Source organism: Nomascus leucogenys, chromosome 21, assembly GCF_006542625.1.
Source record: "Nomascus leucogenys isolate Asia chromosome 21, Asia_NLE_v1, whole genome shotgun sequence".
Lineage (NCBI taxonomy): Eukaryota > Metazoa > Chordata > Mammalia > Primates > Hylobatidae > Nomascus > Nomascus leucogenys.
In genome coordinates, this window is record NC_044401.1 from 19463083 (window position 1) to 19485278 (window position 22196).

A 22196-nucleotide genomic window follows, 5' to 3' on the forward strand; every position below is an offset into this window, starting at 1 on the left:
TCAAACTATACTACAAGGCTACAGTAATCAAAACAGAATAGTATTGGTACAAAAACAGGCACAGAGACCAACAAAACAGAATAGAGAATCCAGAAACAAGGCCACACGTTTATGACCAATCTGATCTTCAACAAAGCTGACAAAAACAAGCAATGAGGAAAAGACTCCTTATTCAATAAACGGTGCTGGAATAAATGGCTAGCAATATGCAAAAAATTGAAACTGGACCCCTTCCTTACACTACATACAAAAATCAACTCAAGATGGATTAAAGATTTAAATGTAAAATCCAAAACTGTAAAAACCCTAGAAGACAACCTAGGCAATACCATGCCAGACATAGGAATGGGCAAAGATTTCATGACAAAAACACCAAAAGCAATTGCAACAAAAGCAGAAATTGACAACTGGGATCTAATTAAACTTAAGAGCTTTGGCCACAACAAAAGATACTATCAACAGAGTAAACACACAACCTGCAGAATGGTAGAAAATATTTGCAAACTATGCATCTGACAAAGGTCTAACATCCAGTATCTATAAGGAACTTAAACAAATTTACAAGAGAGAAACAACCCCATTAAAAGACGGGCAAAGGACATGAACAGAAACTTCTCAAAAGAAGACACACATGCGGCCAAAGAGCTCAATATCACTGATCATTAGAGAAATGCAAATCAAAACCATAGCGAGATCTCACACCAGTCAGAATAGCTACTATTAAAAAGTCAAAAAATAACAGATGCTGGCAACATTGAAGAGGAAAGGGAACACTTATACAGTGTTGGTGTGAGTGTAAATTAGTTCAACGATTGTGGAAAGCATTATGGCAATTCCTCAAAGACTTAAAAGCAGAACTACCATTCCACCTGGCAATCTTATTACAGAGTATATACCTAGAGGAATAGAAATCATTCTACCACAAAGACACATGCATGCAAATGTTCACTGCAGCACTATTCACAATAGCAGAGACATGTAATCAACCTAAACGCCCATCAATAACAGACTGGATAAGGCCGGGCGCAGTGGCTCACACCTGTAATCTCAGCACTTTGGGAGGCTGAGGGAGGCAGAACACAAGATCACGAGTTCGAGATCAGCCTGGCCGACATAGTGAAACCATGTCTCTACTAAAAATACAAAAACTAGCCAGGTGTGGTGGCGGGCACCTGTAATCCCAGTTACTCGGGAGGCTGAGGCAGGAGAATAACTTGAACCCGGGAGGCGGAGGTTGCAGTGAGCAGAGATCGCGCCATTGCACTCCAGCCCAGGTGACAGTGCAAGACTCTGACCCAAAAATAAATAAATAAATAACAGATTGGATTAAGAAAATCTTATGTTCCATAAAAAATATAAGACAATGCAAGAAAATCTTATATTACAGATACAGCATAGAATACTATGCAGCCATAAGAACAAACAAGATCGTACCTTTTGTGGGAACATGGATGGAGCTGTAGGCTGTTATCCTTAGCAAACTAACACAGGAACAGAAAACCAAATACGGCATGTACTCACGTGTAAGTGGGAACTAAATGATAAGAACTTATGAACACAAAGAAGGAAACAATAGACACTGGGATTTACTTGAGCGGGGAGAGTGGGAGGAGAGAGAGGAGCAGAGAGGGTACTGGGCTTAATAATTGGGTGATGAAATAATATGTACACAAACCCCCATGACATATGCTTTCCTATGTAACAAACCTTCACATGTACCCCCAAACCTAAAATAAAAGTTTAAAAAAAAAATACAATTCAATAAATAAATATAAAAACACAAATAGGTTTAAAAAATAATAACTGGCTGGGTGTGGTGACTCACACCTGCAGTCCCAGCACTTTGGAAGGCCAAGGCAGCCGGATCACTTGAGCCCAGGAGTGCAAGACCAGCCTGAGCAATGTGGCGAAACCCCGTATCTAAAAAGAAAATACAAAAAATTAGCCAGACGTGGTGGTGCACACCTGTTGTGCCAGCTACTCAGAAGGCTGAGAGGAAAGGATCACTTGAGCCCGGGAGACAGAGGTTGTGGTGAGCCACGGTCGTGCCACTGCACTCCAGCCTGGGCAACAGAGCATGACCCTGTGTCAAAAAAATAAAAAATAATAAAATTATGGAAAAAGATATACTTGCTAACAGCAAACAAAGGAAAGCTAGAGTGGTTATATAATATCATATAGAGTACATTTTGGAGCAAAGAATTTTACCAAGCATGAAGAAGGTCAACTCATGATGATAAAGCAACTAAATTCAAGAGGACACAATTCTAAACATTTATGTACCTAAGAACAGAATTTCACAACACATGAAGTGAAAACTGACAGAAATGCAAGGTGAAATAGACAAACTCACAATTATAGTGAGAGATTTCAATATTCTCCTTTCAATAACTGATAGAGCATGTAGACAGAAAATAGTAAGGACATACAGAAGACGACCAACACCATGAACCATGTTGATCTAACTGACATTTATAGAATACTCCACGCAATAAAAGCAGAATGCATTCCTTTCCAGTACACATAGAATACATACCAAAATAGACCATATTTTGTGCCATAAACAATTCTCAATAATGTTTTAAAAGAATTCAAGTCATACAAAGTATGCTCTCAGAGGAATTAAATGAGGAATCAATAACAGAAAGGTATTTGCAAAATATCCAAATATTTGAAAGTTCAATAACACTTCTAAATAATATATGGGGCTGGATGCAGTGGCTCACACCTGTAATCACAGCACTTTGGGAGGCTTAGGCAGGAGGATCGCTTGAGTCCAGAAGTTTGAAAATAGCCTGGACAACATAGTGAGACCCCATCTCCGCAAAAATGTAAAAAGTTAGCTGGGCATGGTTGCAGACACCTGTAGTCCCAGTTACTTGGGAAGGGGAGGTGGGAGGATCACTTGAGCCCAAAGGTTGTGGCTGCAGTGAGCCATTAGCATGCCACTGCACTCCAGCCTAGGTGACAGAGTGAAAACTTGTCACAAAAAAAACCTAAATAACACATGGGTTAAAGAAAAGAAAAAAGGAAATTAGAATGTAGTTCAGCTGAATGAAAATGAAAATGAGAACAATATCTAAATGTGTGGTATACATTAGAGCGGTATATAGAAATAAATTTTTCATTATTTTTATTTTTATTTTTTTAGAGACAGGGTCTCACCCTGTTGCCCAAGCTGAAGTGCAGTGGACATGATCACAGCTCACCATAAAGTCAAACTCTTGGGCTCAAGGGATTCTCCCGTTGCAGCTTCCCAAGTAGCTAGGACAACAGGTGCACACCACTACGCTCAGCTAATTTTTCAAAATTTTTTGTAGAGATGGGGTCTCACTATGTTGCCCAGGCTGGTCTCAAACTTCTGGCCTCAGGTGATCCTCCCATCTCAGCCTCCCAAAGTGCTGGGATTACAGGCCTAAGCCACCACACCCAGCCCTGTAGAAGAAAATTTATAGCATTAAACATTTAATTAGAAAAGAAAGATCTCAAAACAATGACTTAGCTACCACTTTAAGAAACTAGGAAGAGACAATTAAATCCAAAGTAAACAGAAGAAGGGAAATAATAAAAGATCAGAATGGAAATTGATCAAACAAAAAAACAAAAAATACAGAAAATGAAATCAAAAGCTGGTTCTTCAAAAAGATCAGTAGAACACAAATCTTTGGTCAGAGTGATCAGGAGTAACAAGATAAACACAATTCTACAGATATTAAAAAGATAAAAGGGGTTTTAGAAATCTATTTCAAGACAATGTAAATAAGACTTAATGCTACTGAGGCCAGGCATGGTGGCTCATGCTTGTAATCCTAGCACTTTGGGAGGCCGAGGTGGGTGGATCACCTGAGGTCAGGAGTTCAAGACCAGCCTGGCCAACATGGCAAAACCCCATTTCTACTAAAAATACAAAAATTAGCTGGGCATGGTGGCAGACGCCTGTAATCCCAGCTACTTGGGAGGCTGAAGCAAGAGAATCACTTGAACCTGGCAGGAGGAGGTTGCGGTGAGCCGAGATCACGCCACTGCACTCCAACCTGGGCAACAGAGCAAGACTCCATCTCAAAAAAAAGACTTAATGCTACTGACCTGTACACCTAAAAATAACTAAGATACCAAATTTTATGTGTTTTTATCACAATTTTTTTAAAGGATAACAAAGTAGATCAAAGACCTAAACATAAGAGCTAAAACTATAAAACTCTTAGAAGAAAACACAGAGGAAAGGTCTCACAACATTGAATTTGGTGATGATTTCTTGGATATGACACCAAATACACAGGCAACAAAAGTCAAAACAGATAAACTGGACTACATCCAAAGTAAAAATTTTTATGTATCAGAGGACAAAATCAGAGTGAAAAAGCAACCTGTGGAATGGGAGAAAATATTTGCAAATCATATGCCTGATAAGGAGTGAATATCCAGAACATATAAAGAACTCCTACAACTCAACAACAACAAAAAACAAACAAACAACTCCATTAAACAATGAGTACGGGAATTGGATATTTATCCAAAAGCACATGATAGAAAGATGCTCAACATCATTAATAATTATGGCAATGCAAATTAAAACTACTGTTACACATTACCTCACATCCACAAAGAAGGCTACTATCAAAAAAAAAAAAAACAAAATAACAAGTACTAGCAAGGATGCAAAGAAATTGGAACCCTTGTGTACTGTTGATGAGGATAAAAAATGATGCAGCTATTATGGAAAACAATATGGTGGTTCCTCAAAAAATTAAAATTATCATATAATCCAGCAATTCCAGTTGCGGGTACCTATTCCAAAGAATTAAAAGCAGAGTCTTGAAGAAATACTTGTTACCCATTACAGCCAAAAGGTAGAAACAACCCAAATGTCAGATGAATGGATAAACAAAATGTGGTATGTATGTACATGCTGTAGCATGTATCAGAATTTCCTTCCTTTTTAAGGTTGAATAATATTCCTCCCTCTATGTGTAGACAGAGAAGTATTACTCAGCCTTAAAAAGAAAAGAAATTCTGATACATGCTACACGAGTGAACCTTAGGGACATTCTGCTAACAGAAATAAGCCAATCACACAAAGACAAATACCAGGCCAGGCTTCATGGCTCACACCTGTGATCCCAGAACTTTGGAAGGCCAAGGTGGGAGGATCGCTTGAGGTCAGGAGTTCAAGACCAGCCTGGTCAAATGGCATAACCCCATCTCTACTAAAAATACAAAAATTAGCTAAGCGTGGTGGCACACGCCTGTAATCCCAGCTACTCGGAAGGCTGAGGCATGAGAATCGCTTGAACCCAGGAGGCAGAGGTTGCAGTGAGCCAAGATCATGCCATCGCACTCCAGCCTGGGCAACAGAGCGAGACTCTGTCTCAAACAAACAAGCAAACAAAAAAAGGACAAATATCATATGATTCCACTGGTATAAGGTACTTAGAGTTGTCAAGTTCATAGAGACACAAAGTAGAAGAGTGAATGCCAGAGGCAGGGGATAGGCAGGAATGGGTAATCATTGTTTTTTGGTTTTTTTTTTTTTTTTTTTTTTTTTTTTTTTTTTTTGAGACAGTCTCCCTCTGTAGCCCAAGCTGGAGTGTAGTGGCATGATCTCGGCTCACAGCAACCTCTGCCTCCCAGGTCCAAGTGAGTCTCATGCTTCAGCCTCCCAAATAGCTGGGATTACAGGTGTGCACTGCCACGCTCAGCTAATTTTTGTATTTTTAGTAGAGACGGGGTTTCACCGCATTGACCAGGCTGGTCTTGAACTCCTGACCTCAAGGGATCCTCCCATCTCAGCCTCCCAAAGTGCTGGGATTACAGGTGTGAGCCACTGAGCCTGACCTAGGTAATCACTATTTAATGGGTAAAGAGCTGCAGTTTGGGAAGATGAAAACGTTCTAGACATAGATGGTGGTGGTGATTGCACAACAATGTGAATGTACTTAATGCTACTCAATTGTATGCTTAAAAATGGTTAAAATGACAAATTTTATGTTATGCTATTTACCACAAAAAATACTTTAAAAAAAAGAGGAGTTTCTAAAATATCTAGACACATCATCAACAATTTCCAGGTAAAAGGAACTATCAGTGTAGGATTGGTAGTATCTTACATAGTAAAACATGCAAGAACAGTTTAAGCAAAGAAAAAGAAGAAATACCTAGCTTTTATGCCTTAAGCCTATTTCTAATAGGAAATCTTTAACAGAATCTTTAACAGAATTACTTCACATTCTCCAAAGTACCAAACAAATTTTACTTATAGCGCACAGAAAAAGATCTGTAGGACCTTAGTGTGCCCATTTCACAGAGAGATTAGGTGTTCGGCTAAAAACCACAAAGTTGATTCCAGCAGGAGAAATTTTTTTTAAAAGCCTATGGCTTAGCTTTTAGAGCATCTTATGCCAATAAAACCCAATAAGAAAAGAAATGCCATAATTAAGTTGGATATGTAATCTGAGAAGTACCACAAGCCAACAAAACAAAAGGACAGCATCCTTTATACAGAAACTCCACCATAAATTTTGATTATATGAGTTCATGTTGGGGCTGGGAACAGGGAAGAAGGAACACTACTAAGTACCTTCTTAGTGACAGGCCCTTGTGAGGGGTTCGATAAGACATGGTCCCTGAGTACCATCTAGTCATCTGCAACACAGACTCATCTACTCCCTCCCTTGAAATACTCCTTCAGCTTTTTTCCATGGGTTGACTGAAAGGTCCCCTCCTTGAAGAGGTTTTTCCTTCATCACTCTAAAGCTATCCTAGAATAGCTCCCTTTCCTTATTGCACTTTTCACAATCTCCAATTATCATTACTATTATTATGTGATTATGATTACTACTACTTTTCTTCCATGCACACTCATAATGTGAGCTCTAGAAAGAAAGGCCCCTAAGTGAAGAAATGTCTTCACTGTATCCTCAGTGACTAGCACAGTATATAACCATTGTGAGCACGCAAATACTTACCGAATAAATGAAAACAAGAACTGTGACTATGATAAGCTTCCAATAACCAACGTTTTCCCAGGCTAGTTAGCCCCAAATCCCCAGACTTGGCTCCCTTAGTTATGAGGGATTATACTGGGTACTCACCTCTACCTGAGTAACATTGATGACCAGCACCACCACCATCAACACTGCAAGCAGACAGCAGAAAAGCCGTAGTTTGAAGAAATTGGTCCACATTGTCTGGCTGTGTCTTGTTCACCCATGGCCGACACCATGCTACCTTCACTCTTTAAAATTCCATGTCTTTGTTTTTCTGAGCTGCAGATGAGCTTTCAGTTTCATTTGCTTCTATCCTGCTAGTACCCTTAAGAGCTCTTATATAGAGGAGAGACTGCAGTTGATTCAAGAAGCACATTTTTCTTCAAAGAACTCCTTCAAAGAGGAGAGATGAGAGAACATCACCAATTGCAATGGCCTAGGGTGGGATGAGAGGAAAAACATCACATTTCCTCTTCCTTAACCTTATCTAAGGCCCAAAGTCACAAGGAGAAAGCAAAGAACCAGAGCACAGTAATGTCTTTTCATTTCCAGACAATCTCCTCAAAGTTTCCTTTCCCGGTGTCAGGCTTCTGTGTAAATACAATATTTCCCCTATTGCCTATTTAGGTTTTAACTTTTAAGAAAGCAAGGAAGTATGTCTTCAAACTCAGAAATTGTGAAATAAAAGTACCTGTTAAATTTCTACAGAGACCTCAGTCAATAAAATCACTTCCCTTCCCCTTCCCTTTAAGTTATGTAACACTGCTACATTAATTACACTTAAAGAACGTGAAGAGGAAACTGTTTTCATGAAGAGCTCTGGGACACTGTGCAAAGCATCCTGACGTTCTCTGGCAAACAAGAAGTGCTACCCCTCTCATACAGAGGTATGGCAGGAGGCACAACATACTCTTTAGGTTTCCAGCTCTCCCCACATTTGTGGTCCTGATGCTCCCTCAGCTACGTAGTAAGGCACAGGGAGACACATACCTGCCTGGAAGATGTGGGAGAGGAAAGTCAAGCTTGAAAAATGGGTAACAGGATCCCAAAATCCTTCATCACACCTGCTAGAGCCAGAGGACTTCAGAGTCAGCCATGCCTAACTGTTCTCCCACGTAACAAATTCAAATGCTCTTTCCACTTGCCATTTTGATACAGGTAAACAGAAAATGTCCTAGTATTCTATCCCCAGGGAGACTTTCCATGAAGGGCAGGACACAGAAATAAAGGCAGAAAGGGTACAAAATCATGGTGCAGAGTATCTCAGAATAGCTCAGCTGCATCAACTCTCCCCTCCACTTTGTGTTGGACCTGGCAAGCCCCCATTCTCTCACTCCTCTGCCTCACCTGTCTGAACCAGTCCCAACCATAATGACAATGCCAATCAGCTTCACAAAGGAGACAAGGGTGAGCCATTCCAGCAAGCTCTCCATCCTCAGAGTTCCCATAGCACTTATTATTTTCACTTCTCCGCTGATCTCTATTTGTATTTTTTTCCCTCACGCTCCCTCTATATGTCTTATCTCTCAAACTAGATTATACCAATTATGACTATATTTTTTTAAAAAACCATATATCAGAGAAAAGCAACTTAATGATACTGCATCATACTTTTCTGATTTGCTCAAGGTACTTAGTTCTTTACATGGTACACAATGATTCAACAATCTATGCAACAAATAATTATGGAGGCCTATGCTGTACCACATACTGTACTAAGTGCCAGAAATTCCCCTTGAAAAACTTACACTCATATTAGACAAGATGTCAGTCCCTTCTTAAGGAGAAATAAATCCACCAGTCCTGGCCACCTCCACAGGGATGCCAGGAACTGTGAATGACTGTGCGTCTCCATTTCCTGACACCTCCTCTCTCCAATATCCAGGCACTCATCCACCTTAAACTGTCTATAACTTCTTGGAAGAAACTGGCTATAAAATAGAGGATAACTCCGTCATCAGGGTCCCAACTGTTCTGCCATTGAAATCCTTCTCAAAAAGTTGTCCATAAAAAAAAAAATAAGGTTTCCATGATGGCCAGAGAGGGAAAGGACCAAAGATGGTATTCCACAGGAATTTAGTTGCACCATAGGCAGGTGTGGTCATGCGTTGTGTGGACACTAGCCATTTAAAGGACATCAGTGTGGTTCAGCCAGGCAGCAGCAGCACACAGCTGTCAGTGATGCAGAAAGAAGGCAAGGGCAGGAGACTCTAAAGCAAAAGAACTACAGGACTAGAGGCAGCAATGCAAGAAGCCCCTCCCAGCTAGAGGCTTCTACTGACAATAATTTAGGAGGATCATGCCAGGAAAGACCTGACTTTGTGCTATAAGTAGAGCACTGACATTTGAGAGACCCATTTGTACACCTAAATAGACGTTGCGTGAGGCACACTAGACAGACCTCTCTTTGAAAAGATATATATACCAGGCCGGGTGCGGTGGCTTATGCCTGTAATCCCAGCACTTTGGGAGGCCAAGGCGGGCAGATCACAAGGTCAGATCGGGACCATCCTGGCTAACATGGTGAAACCCCGTCTCTGCTAAAAATACAAAAAATTAGCCGGGCATGGTGGCGGGTGCCTGTAGTCCCAGCTACTCAGGAGGCTGAGGCAGGAGAACAGCGTGAACCTGGGAGGCGGAGCTTGCAGTGAGCCGAGATCACACCACCGCACTCCAGCCTGGGTGACAGAGTGAGACTCCATCTCAAAAAAAAAGAAAAGATATATACTAAAATTTTAATAGTTGTCACCTCTGGGCAGTTTTTGTTTTCTCCTTTATCTGTATGTCCTAATTTTTCACCAGGAAATAAAAATCACAAATACAAAGAATAAAGCTGGGCCAGGCATGGTGGCTCACGCCAATAATCCCAACACTTTGGGAGGCCAAGGCAGGCGGTTTGCTTGAGACCAGGAGTTTGAGACTAGCCGAAGCAAGATAATGAGACCCTCAACTCCACAAAAAAAAAAAAAAAAAAAAAATTTTTTTTTAATTAGCTGGGCAAGGTAGTAGACACCTATAGTCCCAGTTACTCAGGAGGCTGGGGTAGGAGAATTGCTTGAGCCTGGGAGGTCGAGGCTGCAGTGAACCATGATCACACCAATGTACTCTGGCCTGGGCAACAGAGCAGGACTCTGTCTCAAAAAAAATAAAATAAAATAAAGAAGAAAACCAATTTCTAAAAGTAAAAATTAAAGATGAGACACAGCAGAAACAAAGCATTAAATCATATCTGTGAAATCAATTCAACTTAAACTGAAAGATTTTTAAGTAAAAGAAGAAAACTATTTCACGGCATGAGGTAACTGTAGTGTAAAAAAAACTGTAACAGGTTTCTGGTATTTTCCTATAAACATAAAACCTATGCAATAACAGGAAAGCTATTTGCAAGGAGCCTTAAAATCAAGTAAGAACAACAGTGTTGGCACGGAATGATTCTAGAAAAAAGTTCCTCAGATTAACCAAAAAAATAAAAATATATAATTCAATGTAATTTACCATTTTTGGAAGTTTTCCAAGAAGAGATGCTTACTGGAACTAGAAATTAGAAGTTACGTCTAACTTTCCTTCCAGCACGAAATTCTGAACTCAGGCAATTTTGACCAGAGGTCCTCATTTTTTTCATGCCACATTTGAAGCACACATAAATGCTTTTTACATTTTTATACAATTCTTCTTGCTGAAACAAAAATATGCATATGACATAAAGGTTAAAGATACTGAAAATGAAGTAAAGAAAAACATTAGAAATGAAGAGTACAATTTTACAGGAAGAGAGTTATACATGATATAGTGGGAGGAGTGGGCACAGGAACGTGTCCTTTTCCTTACTAATAAAAAACAGCAATTTAAATAGTCTATTAAATACATGAACTTCAACCTGGCAAATAACTCTCAGACCTTGGCTGAAGGTCAAAACTTTATAAACAGCGATATAAGTGGAAAAAATACAAACCAAAGATAAAAGCTCCAAATGTTATTTTTCTTAAAAACTATTATAATTATGTACTTCAATGATCCAATGATCTTGTTTCCCCTACAGAAAAAAGGGGTATCTGTACAGATCTAAAAGTTATTATTCAAGGAATCTAAACTTGAGTGATCCTGTTTTCAAATGTCAGACCACCACTTACTTATGCTTTATTTTTATAATATGCACAAAGAACAAGCAAAAAGTTAAATGCATGCTCTGCCTTACATGTGGAACCCAATATTTGTTGGAAGTGTTCTGCCAAATTTTTATTAAGCCTACTTCCATATCCAAGACTCATATTGGCCAATCTAACTTCTTTATGGCCTGTGACAACAACCCCAGACTGCCATTAGGGTTCCTACCCCCATCTCACAAGAGAATTACAAAGTAGTCGCTTACATCATTTGGAATTACAATTGTCAGTAACACAAATGAAATTCCTGAGTTCAATACTAAACAAAGAAAATCAGACAGCAACCCTATCCTCTGGGGAGCTAATGTTCTCAGGCAACCATTCCACAAAGATAATATATTATAGGACAACTGCATAGAAACTGTCCAGTTTCTGAGGCAGTCCCTATCCTAAATACTCTGACCTGTTAGCCACATAAATGTTAACTGTACTAGTCACAGCAAGTGTCTGGAACTTTAGTTCAGAATATATAGTTCAGAACAATAGTAAGAGACAAAAGCACAGATTTACATGGAAAATATCTACACTTAAATGCATACATTTCAAACTTTGCAAAGAGTAGCTGTATCTCATAGGATGCTGAGTAAGACCTTGAAACAGGGCAGGATCTACAGAATGAAGAACTGGAGACCCACCCAGGACCCCAACAATGATGGATTAACCAAATAGGGTCAATCCTTGAAAAAAGATGAAGCAGGGGCAGTAGTCTGCAGGACTTGTTTCCACAGATTCCATTTCTCCTTCGTGTCCCGCAGCCTCACATGCCCAAAGTGCTGATTCATCTGGACCTTCCCTTGCCCTTCTTCCAAAGCAGGGCCCCATGTATTCATGGAGGTTACATAGCAAGTGGAGAAGTAATAAAATCAGTTATATAAGTCACACTGTACTAAGTGCTATTTTTTAAATACTGAACACATTGATAGGTTGTGGTCCTCAACCCTGCATGAACATTAATAACCATCGTGGAAGCTTTTTAAAATACAAACAACTGGGCCCCACTCAACCAATTAAATCAGAATCTGTAGGAATAGGCCCAAGAAGCAGCTTTTTTTAAAAAGATCCCTAGATGATTACAACATACAGCCAAGTGGGAGAACCACTAGTATAGAGTGACCAGGGACTGTTATTCGTTTCAGTTGGTAAAAGGATGGCCTTTTCAAAATGATGTTTGGATTGTAACTTAAATTGTCGGGTCAGGACAACCCAATTCCAGGCAATGGGGACGGCTAACCCCACTTCAGTGATTTATCCCTTCGTTTCCTTTTTCGGTAACAAATAACAGCACTCTATCGGCCCCAAAGAGATTGTGAGGATAACAGACATGGAAAAAAAAATACTAAACAAAGTCAAAGAAAAGCAGAACCCAAACACTATGGAGAAACAGTATGCTGCTGCCTCCAAACAATTATCAGGGTCTGGGAGTCCTGCCAGTTTCAAATACATCCTGATGTTCCAAATGATAATTAACCACAGTGAGGAGGGGGGAGGCCCACCAGAGCAGTGTGATTCTTTATCTTTAGGAAATGTGGCAACAATCCCCCTTTAATGTAAATAATGAAAAGCAAAGAAAATTTACAATTTTGCACAAATGTTGCATAAATCCTGCCTCGGAACCCCTCTTATTACCGCCCTAGTGGCCTTTGATCAGGCAGAAATGGGCAACAGGCCAGGGTCTCCATATCACACCTTGTAAAGTTACACTCGTTTCTCCCCATACAACCTGAATCTGATGTCCCTAAACGGCAGCTCAGTAAGGCCAGAACAGTCCACCGTGTGACAGCAGCGCCAGCCAAGAGGCAGCTGGTGCCCAGAAGCAGCGATGAGCCGAGAGACATGAGATGGGCAGGGAGAGGTCGCCAAGTGCTCCGCACCGCGTTAGTGAAGGTGCCTGGGGCACAGAAGTCTTTCGCTGTGGCGTGTAGGTCCGAACCGCACCGAGCTGCGGCGTTGCCGCAAGTCGAGGAAACTGAGGATGGAGATGTGCGCTCCCGGCCCCGCCCCGCCCCGCCCCGCCCCGCCGGTACTAACCTCGGCTCCGGCTTCTCAGCTGCGACGCTTTGGCAACCCAGAGCTCCAATTCTGCCTATGCCTTCGACCCAGGCCTCCCATCCCTGGCCCCTGTGCCCCTAGCCACGACCCCGGAGGCTGCACCCCTCAGCACAGGGCTAGGGACTCGAGAGCAGATGCGCGCGGAGGGAGGGGCTTCGCAGTCAAGGAGCGCGCTAGACGAGCCGAGCAATGGGTCGCTCCGCCCGCAGCGGCTCCTCCCGACGTCAGCACACAGACCACATGCCGCACTCACCTCCCGGACCCGCCCGCCCTTCGCTCTCCGGGAGCCAGGGATCCTGACGCCCCGGTAGGTCGCCGCTGCGCCAGGCCGCTAACCCCCCTCTTCCTCACCCGGCGACGTCTCCTCACCTCCGACCCCCGGCTACGATTGGTGGAGCTTCGGCGGGGGCGGGCCGAGGGCGTTGACTGACAGCAGCACGCGCCGTGCGGAACCCACGGGCCTGGAAGCGAAGTTGGCACCTTGGCGCCCCACGCCGCCTAGCTCCTGCTCGCGACGCGACACTGCAGCTGTCGCCCCGCGGCCCGAGGTCTCGCCCCTCTCGCGACCCAACTCCTCGTGACCTTCGGATATCAGAGTTTCCTGGGAACATCCACCTACCTTAAGGCTTTTCGCTTGTCAGCGAAAGTGCCCACAACCGCAGTTGACTCTAGTAGGGCAGTCTTTCCTGTGCAGTGATGGAATTTATTGTGCCCTAAACCGGAGAAATGCGATTTGCCAAGTATGAGCACGGATACAGCGGATCCTTGAATCTTTTCCTTGCTTTGAAATTAGTCAACAACTTCTATTCGCCAGTAAAACAGCCCGTTCCCCTTTTACTCTCACTGTACATGATGTCGGTCTCTTGGCAAAGCATACTTTCCTCACCCTCTACCATCCCCAATTCTGGGTTATCCTATTTTGGACATTTTTCTAACTGGTAAAACGTCGGTAGCAGTTATGTGAAATTCAGGAAATAAGAGGAGTCCTGAGAAGACACTTGTTCAAGAAACCAGAAGGGATTGTGGGCTGCACCGTGTTTCTCTGTGCTTGGAGCACAGTGGGGTTAACACAGGCCCCAAAAGCAGGCCTGCCCCCGGACTATTATCCCAAGGTTTAAAAAAAATAATTAATATACATGACAACTAAGTATTTTTCCATTTCTTGACCATAATGGACTCTGCATGCTCATTCAGATGTTTTCATGGCAGGCCTGCATCATGGGCAACCAGATCCGTGAATGGGATAAAAGGAAGTTCTGGATTCCTAGGTATTTTATTCTCTTTGAAGCAATTGTGAATGGGAGTTCACTCATGATTTGGCTCTCTCTTTGTCTCTGATTAGTGTACAAGAATGCTTCTGATTTTTGTACATTGATTTTGTATCCTGAGACTTTGCTGAAGTTGCTAATCAGCTTAAGGAGATTTTGGGCTGAGACAATGGGGTTTTCTAGATATACAATCATGTCATCTGCAAACAGGGACAATTTGACTTCCTCTTTTCCTAATTGAATACCCTTTATTTCCTTCTCCTGCCTGATTGCTCTGGCCAGAACTTCCAGAACTATGTTGAATAGGAGCGGTGGCCATCAGAGAAATGCAAATCAAAACCACGGTGAGATACCATCTCACACCAGTTAGAATGGCCATCATTAAAAAATCAGGAAACAACAGGTGCTGGAGAGGATGGGGAGAAATAGGAACACTTTTACACTGTTGGTGGGACTGTAAACTAGTTCAACCATTGTGGAAGTCAGTGTGGCGATTCCTCAGGGATCTAGAACTAGAAATACCATTTGACCCAGCCATTCCATTACTGGGTATATACCCAAAGGACTATAAATCATGCTGCTATAAAGACACATGCACACGTATGTTTATTGTGGCACTATTCACAATAGCAAAGAGTTGGAACCAACCCAAATGTCCAACAATGATAGACTGGATTAAGAAAATGTGGCACATATACACTATGGAATACTATGCAGCCATAAAAAATGATGAGTTCATGTCCTTTGTAAGGACATGGATGAAACTGGAAAACATCATTCTCAGTAAACTATCGCAAGGACAAAAAACCAAACACCGCATGTTCTCACTCATAGGTGGGAATTGAACAATTAGAACCCATGGACACAGGAAGGGGAACATCACACTCCGGGGACTGTTGTGGGGTGGGGGGAGGGGGGAGGGACAGTATTAGGAGATATACCTAATACTAAATGACGACTTAATGGGTGCAGGAAATCAACATGGCATATGGTTACACATGTAACAAACCTGCACATTGTGCACATGTACCCTAAAACCTAAAGTATAATAATAAAAAAAAAAATTAAGAATGAAAAAAAAAAAAAGGAAGTTCTGCCACAGGGTGGAAGATCTCTTCTGTAGTAATGATCTTTTTTTTTAATATGTATACTTTAAGTTCTAGGGTACATGTGCACAACGTGCAGGTTTGTTATTTATGTATACATGTGTCATGTTGGTGTGCTGCACCCATTAACTCGTCATTTACATTAGGTATATATCCTAATGCTTTCCCTCCCCCTTCCCCCACCCCACAACAGGCCCCGGTGTGTGATGTTCCCCTTCCTGTGTCCAAGTGTTCATTTATGCAGCCAACAGACACATGAAAAAATGCTCATCATCACTGGCCATCAGAGAAATGCAAATCAAAACCACAATGAGACACCGTCTAACACCAGTTAGAATGGCCATCATTAAAAAGTCAGGAAACAACAGGTGCTGGAGAGGATGTGGAGAAGTAGGAACACTTTTACACTGTTGGTGGGACTGTAAACTAGTAACCATTGTAGTAATCATCTGATACTCCTTCTTCCTCAAGGAAATACAGCACTCTGGGATCTTTTGAGGACATAAAAGGTAGCTTTCTTCTGCTATCGAAGAAGAGCCCCATATACTAGACCTCTGCTCTGATTATGCTTTATCTCCCAGTAGGATCCCCCACCTCACGTACAGCTTGGCTGTCTTACAAGTGGTAAAATACTTAGGACAAGATGACTTCTAGGTCATGGTTTTGGACCTCATTGACCCCATTCTCCCCCAAGCACTCATAACCCTGAGGCATTTGAGTGATCTTACCTATATTTTACAGTCATAACCACAAATAAGAGCAGCCCCGACCAGAGAAGCCCATCCATCACTACCAGTTTCTCAAAAGATTTCCCACTGCAAAGTCCCCACACTCCCAACTCAGCACATTCAATGAAGAATACTGTCACGCAAAGAGTATGCACTTTGGATCCTAGGCCCCCTGGGTCTGGACCATAGCTTTGCTTCTTGCTAGTAGTGCCATCCTAGGCAAATTACTTAACTTCTCTGCACTCATTTCCTCTAGTGTAAATTGGGGGCAACACCACTGAATGTTCATTTATGATCATCTCACAGCCCAGCATGATGGTTCACACCTGTAATCCCAGTACTTTGGGAGGCCGAGGTGAAACAGGAATTAAAAGAAATTAAAGAATGTGTAATCAAAAACTCATTTGTATGTAAGAAAACCCAATTCCCCCTGAGAAAGAGAAACAAGTGGAGTCCTTTAAAAATTAACTGCCTGTTTTTCTGTGGCCAGTGAGCCTTATCTCCCCTTTTCCCAGGCATTGTGAAGACTCTGCTTCTCTAGCTGTGCAGCTGCAAGGTCACTAGGCAGATAAGCTCAAGTCGTAAAACATGCTGTTCCTTAAAAAGTAAGAAATGATGTAATGCATGTCTCAATTGAATAACTGTCTTTGTTTCTCACTTCTGTAATATGCTTCCCAGTGCACAGATCTCCCCCCGCCCCACAAAATGCTTAAAAGGTAACCGGACTCTTTGTTTGGGGCTCAGTCTTTTTGGATGTTAATCTGACTGGGCTGGTGCACCTAAATAATAAACAATAAGTATCTGCCTCAACCCCTCGGTCTCTCTGATTCCTAAATTGTTCCGCTGCAGAGGGAGGCAGATGGCTTGAGCTTAGGAGTTTGAGACCAGCCTGGGCAACGTAGTGAAACCCCATCTCTACAAAAAATACAAAAATTAACCAGGGCCAGGCATGGTGGCTCACACCTGTTATCCCAGCACTTTGGGAGGCCGAGGTGGGAGGATCACCTGAGGTCAGAAGTTTGAGACCAGCCTGGCCAACATGATGAAACCCTGTCTCTACTAAAAATATAAAAATTAGCTGGGCATGGTGGTGCACGCCTGCAATCCCAGCTATTCAGGAGGCTGAGACAGGCAAATCACTGGAACCCAGGAGCTGAGATCGTGCCACTGCACTCCAGCCTGGGCAAGACTGCATCTCAAAAAAAAAAAAAAAAAAATTTACCAGGCATGGTGGTGCATGCTTGTAGTCCCAGCTACTTAGGAGGCTGAGGTGGAAGGATAGCTTGAGCCTGAGAGGTTGAGGCTATAGTAAGCTGTGATTGTGCCACTGCACTCCAGCCTGGGTGACAGAGCGAGGCCCTATCTCAAAAAAAAAAAAGTTTATATGATGATATGAAACCAAAGGAACTGGTCATTTCTGCCCCATCTGAAAAAGTGGTTTAGACACTAGTGTTTATTAATGCTAAACTTGATTCTCGAAGCAAAACAAAGCATAGATCTTAAGAGTAGACAAATAAAAGCAAATAAACCTGTCCCTGATGGCAGAAGCTTGAGGCACAAGCTCATTAAGTATTTTTATATTTCTTGACCATAGTGGACTCTGTGTTCATTCAGATGTTTTCACAGAGGCCTACATGCATACTCCTGAGCCCAAGTCAGTTCCTCATTCAGTTCCTTTGCTTCCTCCCTTTGAACAAGTCACTGAAATTTGGGCCCCAAGGCCATCTACCTACTGAAAATTAAGTGACCACTGTCACATTAGGTACCAACCACTCTGTTCCAAAACACCATGAACAATTGGAGGAGGCTGCCAAGGGTAAGAGACTAAAAAGGAGAGAGGTAGTTGCTGTCACTACTGCGTTGGTCCATGCTCTCAAATTAATGGATATATTTTCCTTTTAAAAGTCATAATTGGCTGGGCACAGTGCTCTCGCCTGTAATCCCAACACTTTGGGAGGCTGAGGCAAGTGGATCACCTGAGGTCAGGAGTTTGAGACCAGCCTGGCCAACATGGTGAAACACTGTCTCTACTAAAGATACAAAAAATTATCCAGGTGTAGTGGCAGGCACCTGTAATCCCAGCTACTCAGGAAGCTGAGACAGGAGAATCGCTTGAACTCGGGTGGCGGAGGTTGCAGTGAGCCGAGAGCACGCCATTGCACTCCAGCCTGGACAAGAGTGAAACTCTGCCTCAAAAAAAAAAAAAAAGTTATAATTAATGATAGCTAATCTCACATGCATAGTTTTGGGAAAAATGAGATCGATTTTTTTTCCTCCACTCTTGATTTCTCCAGTTCAGTAGTCCTCAAATCAAATTCCACTGATAATCAAAATAACATCAGTAGCTTTTTTTTTTTTTTGAGATGGAGTCTTGCTCTGTTGCTCAGGCTGGAGTGAGGTGGCACAATCTTGGCTCACCGCAACCTCCGCCTCCCGGGTTCAAGCGATTCTTCTGCCTCAGCCTTGAGAGTAGCTAGGATTACAGGCGTGCACCACCACGCCCAGCTAATTTTTTTAATTTTTAGTAGAGATGGGGTTTTTTACTACGTTGGCCAGGTTGGTCTCAAACTCCTGGCCTCAAGTGATCCACCTGCCTGGGCCTCCCAAAGTGCTGGAATTACAGGCGTGAGAACTTTGGGAGGCCGAGGCAGGTGCATCATGAGGTCAGGAGTTCGAGAGCAGCCTGGCCAATACGGCAAAACCTCATATCTACTAAAAATACAAAAGTTAGCAAGGCATAGTGGCACACGCCTGTAGTCCTAGCTACTCAGGAGGCTGAGGCAGGAGAATCGCTTGAACCTGGAAGATGGAGGTTGCAGTGAGCCGAGACTGCGCCACCGCACTCCAGCCTGGGAGAAAGAGTGAGACATCTCAAAAAAATATATATATATATTGATCAGGCATTTTGTAGACTATCCCTCAACTTGGATTTGCCTGGTGTTTGTTTACTCATGGTTAGACTTAGGGGAAGAATACCAGAATGAAATGTCTTCACTGCCTCAGATTAAGGAACATGTGACATGATTTATTACTGGTGATGTTAACCTTGATCATTTGATTGAGATGTTATATGCTATGTTTCTCCGCAATAGAGCTGCTAATTTTCTTTTTCCATACTCCATCTGTTAGTAGCAAGTCACTAAATCCAGCTCACACTCAGGAGAGGGAAATTAAGCTTTATCTTATGAAGGAAGGAGTATCAGTGAACTTTTGGGTACATGTTTAAACCACTATAATAATCAAAATATATTTAAGGGAAGATATTTTGAAGCTACACAAATATTCTATCTCTTCTTACAGTTTTGCCCTCTAATTTTGGCATTCATCAGTGGATTTCTGTTGTAGCAATTATTATAGTGGTTTTCTAATGGTGATTTTCCTATTTCCTTCATTCTTTCTGCATTATTTGGAAGTCTTCTCTAAGAGTTGTCCTTCTGTACCCTCTCTGAAAGGACTAAAAACTTAGAAAAAAAATGAAAGAGTTGCCCCTTCTTCTCCAGCTATTTATTCAATAATTTACATCAGGGTGCACTCATCGATATTTATTTTATTCCTTGATTTATAATCTGTTATTATTTTGCTGCTCAAATTGTTTCAGCTTTTGCCATTGGGACCTCTTTCAGGTTGGTTCATGTGTTTTTTTTACATGCTTGATCATTTGTTTGCTTATCACTTCCTCACTTTCTGACACTTAAGATGTTCTGGGATCATTTTTTTTTCTTTGTCTCACCACTGGAATCAACCATTTCTCCAAAGAGCCTTGTTCCCTTTTATTGAAGAATTGTAGAGACCAAGAAATGAGTGCTATGTATGCTTGTTGCTACTGAAGGATCATTCTTTCTAGGCCTGTACAGAGCTAAAAATGTACATGTGTATACTAACCCATGTATAAACATATGCACTGTATCTTTATACATACATTTATATTAATATAGACATACATGTCTACATTTACTTCCATAACTACCTATGTAGACATGAGTTCATAGTGATATCTCCAACTCCAATCCAGCACCACAGGGTTCATTCCTGCATTTCTCCTTTGCATATTTGTAATTTATTTTTCTAACAGTGAGATACCTAGCCATGATTATCCATATTTACTTATTTGTTTAAGCCTTGTATAGATGCAGTTACAGAATAGACAACCTGTACCCCTGTAAGAAACATTTACCAACCAGAGTACAGTGTTCCTATACAGTTCTTTTTGTCTCTAGCTCAGTGAGGTTATGTCATAAATTTCTAATACAGTTGTTGTCATTTGTCATAGTCCACATTCTATTCTGAGATCCCCTTGACATCCTTGGTAGAGATTTATTTTTTGGCAAAACTTGAAAAAAGTTCAGACTTTGTGATGTATTGTTCTACGGATTTTGACAAGTTTGTAGACATACGTATCCACCATCACAGTGCCATACAAAATAGTTTCACCCTAAAAATTCCCACATGCAAGCCCTTTATAGTCAATCTCTTCCTCAATCTCTGACAACACTTATCTATTTTCTCTCCCTATAGTGTTGCTTTTTCCAGAATTTCATAAAAACAGGATCATACAATATGTACTCCCCAGATTATGATTACCAGAAAGTTTGGGAACCAATACTCTTGCTAATTCAGATACTATCTGATGAAGCACCAACATCCACTTCATCACCAAACTGGGAATCAGCTTCAATTGTTTGAGGGGCAAAAAGGTTTTCTTTTCCTTCAAAGATAGATGAAACAATACAAGAAAAGCTTTGCTATCCTACTCCCTCTCCAGAATATGGACTTCCACTCCCACCAATTTGAGTCGCATTTGTTTCTAAACCAGTTTATTCCAGTTATAATGTGATTATCATAATATAATCTAAGCACTTTTTTTTTTTTTTTTTTGAGACGGAGTCTCGCTCTGTCACCCAGGCTGGAGTGCAGGGGCGCAATCTTAGCTCACTGCAAGCTCCGCCTCCCGGGTTCAGGCCATTCTCCTGCCTCAACCTCCCGAGTAGCTGGGACTACAGGCGCCTGCAACCACGCCCGGCTAATTTTTTGTATTTTTAGTAGATGGGGTTTCACTGTGTTAGCCAGGATGGTCTCGATCTCCTGACCTCGTGATCTGCCCGCCTCGGCCTCCCAAAGTGCTGGGATTACAGGCGTGAGCCACCGCGCCTGGCAATCTAAGCACTTATTATGTGAACCTTTGAAATCTAGTGTAAAAAGAAAAAATATTCAAGGAAAACAAAGTTGAGTGTTTCAGAAAGACTCAAAAGTGAATTGCTTAAAAAGGTAAAAAAAACTGCAATTGAGTTAGGTATGGGCAAGAAATGTGTCAAAAATCAGATGGAGAAATTATAAAAACCTAGAAGTATTCTGCATTCTGATGGCTTTATACATGTTTTTAAATTCTTACTCTATTTTAGAGAAACTAAAAATGGAAATGGTGCATTATAGGTAAAATTTAGACACAGAACTGCAGAGCATCTATACTCAAAGAAAACAACATTAGAAAAAAACAAAGGACTCAAACACTACCTGATTTCAAGACTTAGTATAAAGCTACAGTAATGAAGACAGTGTAGTATTGAAATATAAACAAATAAACCACTGGAACAGAAGACAATCCAGAAATAGATTCATACATATATGGCCAGTTGATTTTTGCAAAGACGACAAGGCAGTTAAATGGGGAAAGGACAATCTTTTTCAACAAATGATGCTGGATACCTGGATAATCATATGTAAAAAATAAAGAAACCATAAACTTCATCTCGTACCGTGTAAAAATTTAACATGAAATGGATCATAGGTTTCAGTGTAAGAGCCAGAACTACAAAACCTCTAGAAAAAAACTTAGAATATCTTTGTGGCCTTGGGTTTGGCAAAGATTTCTTAAACACAACACCAAAAGCACAAACTA

The 22196-nt window shown here is 41.5% G+C and overlaps 1 protein-coding gene across 6 annotated transcripts in view; it reads right to left on the bottom strand.

Annotated features, from left to right (window-relative positions):
• The window catches only part of NXPE3 (neurexophilin and PC-esterase domain family member 3), a 48803-nt gene extending 35212 nt beyond the window's left edge, over positions 1 to 13591 (bottom strand). For 2 of the 6 annotated variants that reach the window (XM_030801680.1, XM_003261757.4), the window contains exons 1-4: positions 13452 to 13591; positions 10482 to 10662; positions 10000 to 10117; positions 7092 to 7379 (exon numbers count right to left, since the gene is read on the bottom strand). In XM_030801680.1, the coding sequence (XP_030657540.1) occupies positions 7092 to 7184 (93 nt within the window). In that variant the 5' untranslated portion in view covers positions 7185 to 7379; positions 10000 to 10117; positions 10482 to 10662; positions 13452 to 13591. Of the gene's footprint in view, positions 1 to 7091; positions 7423 to 9999; positions 10118 to 10481; positions 10663 to 12835 lie in introns of those variants that run through there. The other 4 variants (XM_030801681.1, XM_030801677.1, XM_030801678.1 and 1 more) reach the window with 3 other exon arrangements.
• Positions 13592 to 22196: the final 8605 nt, after the last annotated feature.